The sequence below is a fragment of the Carlito syrichta genome, unplaced genomic scaffold (genome assembly GCF_000164805.1).
Source record: "Carlito syrichta isolate Samal-C Ts95f unplaced genomic scaffold, Tarsius_syrichta-2.0.1 Scaffold288080, whole genome shotgun sequence".
In the NCBI taxonomy this organism is placed as follows: domain Eukaryota; kingdom Metazoa; phylum Chordata; class Mammalia; order Primates; family Tarsiidae; genus Carlito; species Carlito syrichta.
Genome location: NW_007232176.1, coordinates 72,773 through 75,330, shown reverse-complemented (window position 1 = coordinate 75,330; position 2,558 = coordinate 72,773). Strand labels below are relative to the sequence as shown.

Below are 2,558 nucleotides of genomic sequence, written 5' to 3'. Positions count from 1 at the left end.
CTTGGCCTCCCAAAGCGCGGGATTACAGGCTGAGCCACCGAGCCCAGCCTCTTGTTTTTTAAAAAAGAAACTAGAGCTCATTTCTGACTGACATGCACAGAACTCTTCTAGGGCACGTAGAAGGAAGGACAGCAATTAGAAGACCTTATCCCCGTTTCCAGGCGATCCCTCGTCCAGCTGAGGATCAACAATGGATGCTAACGCCATCTGGAAACCCTGAGGATGGGGTCTTCACACAGTGCCAGAGAATCCCTTCAGAGGTGAGTTGACAGTCACAGAGAAAAAAATACCCTAGAAGTAAGGACATCTCTTGTATGAGCATACTACCATCCTGCATCCAAAGAAGAGATGGAAACTCCATGGTATCACATGTTCCTGTGGTCCCACGCCTCCCCACTCACTTCTGATGAACCTCCTGGCTGAAATTGAACCACTTCACCTCCAGAAAACCTCCTTGTCTAGTTATAAACAGGCATGTCTCATCTCCTTAACTGTGTGGCACGTGGCACGTAATCCATAACCTCCAGCTAAGAAATGTGCACAGCATGGCCTCAGTAAATCAGCTCTGGCTGAGCTGGCACGCTGAGTTAGCTGGGAACTGACTGCGACACCACAGCAGACACCCAGTGACATGACAGTCCTCAAAGGGGAAGGCGCCCAGCACAAGAACCACCTACTGTACGTGAAATGCTCAGAACAGACAAGTCTATAGAAACAGAAAGGGGACCAGTGGTTACCTAGGGCTATGGGGATAAAGTGATGGTTCATGGGTGCGAGGCCTCTTTTGGGGTGATAAAAATGTGTTAAAATTCACCATGTTGACAGTCACACCACTCTGGGAGTACACCAAAAGCCACTGAATTGATCACTGTAAATGGGTGGCTTGTATGGTGAATGAACTGCACCTCAATAAAGCTGTTACACAGAAGAGCTTTCAGGGACAGTCTGTACCTCCACCTGATGCCCCCAGTCTACTTCATCATGGACCCCATACAGATGAGGTTGGTGTACCAGCTCATCAGGACAGTGACATCAGCAGCTGTCATCCCCGAGCACTCACTCTGCCCCAGGCTCCATGCTCGATATTCTTCTTACAACATTCCAGTAAAGTAGAGGCTCGAGGCCAGATCACTTACAAGATCTGTGTCTGACCAGTTCTTTACATGGACACCACACTCAAGCTGCCGAGCGGGTGACTGCAATGATCAGCACCAGTGCCCCTACCTTGCGATACGAAGGTCCCGCCTCCACTTTGGGCACACGCTGGTTCACGCAGAACACGCGGGGGATGCTCAGCCTGATGCAGTGCAAGTCACTACCAATCAGCGCCCACAGCCTGAACAGGCCAGCCTGGCTGGTCTCACTGATCTGAAAGCACATGCAGACACACGGCACGTCAGGGGATCCCCTGACACCCGTACACAGGGCCGCTTCCCAGGTGGCCCCACCCCCAGCCCAAGGGTTAGGACTCTTCCAACAGGCAGGAGGCCATAGGCCTGCCCACGTCCTCAATCCCAGACCTCAGGTCCAGCTGGACCCTGCTGCTCTGGCCCTACTGGTAGAGCCATGGATCCCTCTGGGCCAAGGTCCACACCTGCACAATCTGCCATGGAAGGTCCAGAATGCTGCGGGCAGTTCTTCGAAAGAAGCTCCCCAGCCCTGCGGCAGGCCCCTCTCGGAGGGCCCCCCTGGGTATGCCCTCCACTGACTCCAGACGCTGCCTCTTCCTGCGAGCAAGGCGCTGCCGGGACTGCAGCTGCCACTTCTTCTTGTGGAAGCGGAGCCAGACCAGCCACTCTTCCTGGACAGACGGTAAACACAGTGATGAGGACATGGCGAGACAGGAGTGCCCGCTGCTGCAACATGCTTTCTAAGCTCTATTAAGGACCAGGTATTCTCGTGACCAACCTCCCAAGGGTCAGGACAGCTCAGGCCCCTTGGGCTGTGTAGCACACCCATCAGGAAGGGACAGCACCACAGCTTTGCTTCTCACCTGGGTGGTTCCCAGGGCAGGAGGCTGCCCCAAGATCTCCTGCCAGGGCACTGTCGGCACAAGGTCCTGGGACTCCTCCTGGCTCTCCCAAAGGACTCGCTTCCTCTTAGTAGCGATGGGCACTGCTGAGCGGGTTGGCTTTGTGAGGCCGAAGTCCTCCACGTCAGGAGTATCTGGACCAGGACTGTCTTCTAGACCCTGGGCCATCATGACCTGGAAAGACCCAACCAAGCCTAAAAACTCAGATCTCATTGCTGTGAATTCTATTTCTTGAAATCTAACATAAGTATATCACCTGAAATGGATGCTCATTTATACAAATTTACTTCACTTTAATAATGAAAAGATCAAGCAGAAAAGTAAAATGTCACTCAAGTCCACTAATAAGTGTCTGCATTTTGCCATATTTGCTCCAGAATACTCCTTTTATATATTTGTTTGTTTGTTTTTGAGTTGGAGTCTCACTCTGTCACCCAGACTAGAGCACAGTGGCACACTCCCAGCTACCGCAGCCTCCACCTGCTGGGCTCCAGCGATCCTTCCACCTCAGCCTTCCAAGTAGCTG

General features: G+C 52.7%; 1 protein-coding gene across 3 annotated transcripts in view; it reads right to left on the bottom strand.

Annotated features, from left to right (window-relative positions):
• The window catches only part of POLE (DNA polymerase epsilon, catalytic subunit), a 75,431-nt gene that overhangs the window by 29,237 nt on the left and 43,636 nt on the right, over positions 1-2,558 (bottom strand). For all 3 annotated transcript variants that reach the window (XM_021710096.1, XM_008053341.1, XM_008053342.2), the window contains 3 exons: positions 1,994-2,206; positions 1,595-1,801; positions 1,225-1,368 (listed from right to left, as the gene is read on the bottom strand). In XM_021710096.1, coding sequence (XP_021565771.1) covers positions 1,225-1,368; positions 1,595-1,801; positions 1,994-2,206 — 564 coding nt within the window. The remainder of the gene's footprint in view (positions 1-1,224; positions 1,369-1,594; positions 1,802-1,993; positions 2,207-2,558) is intronic.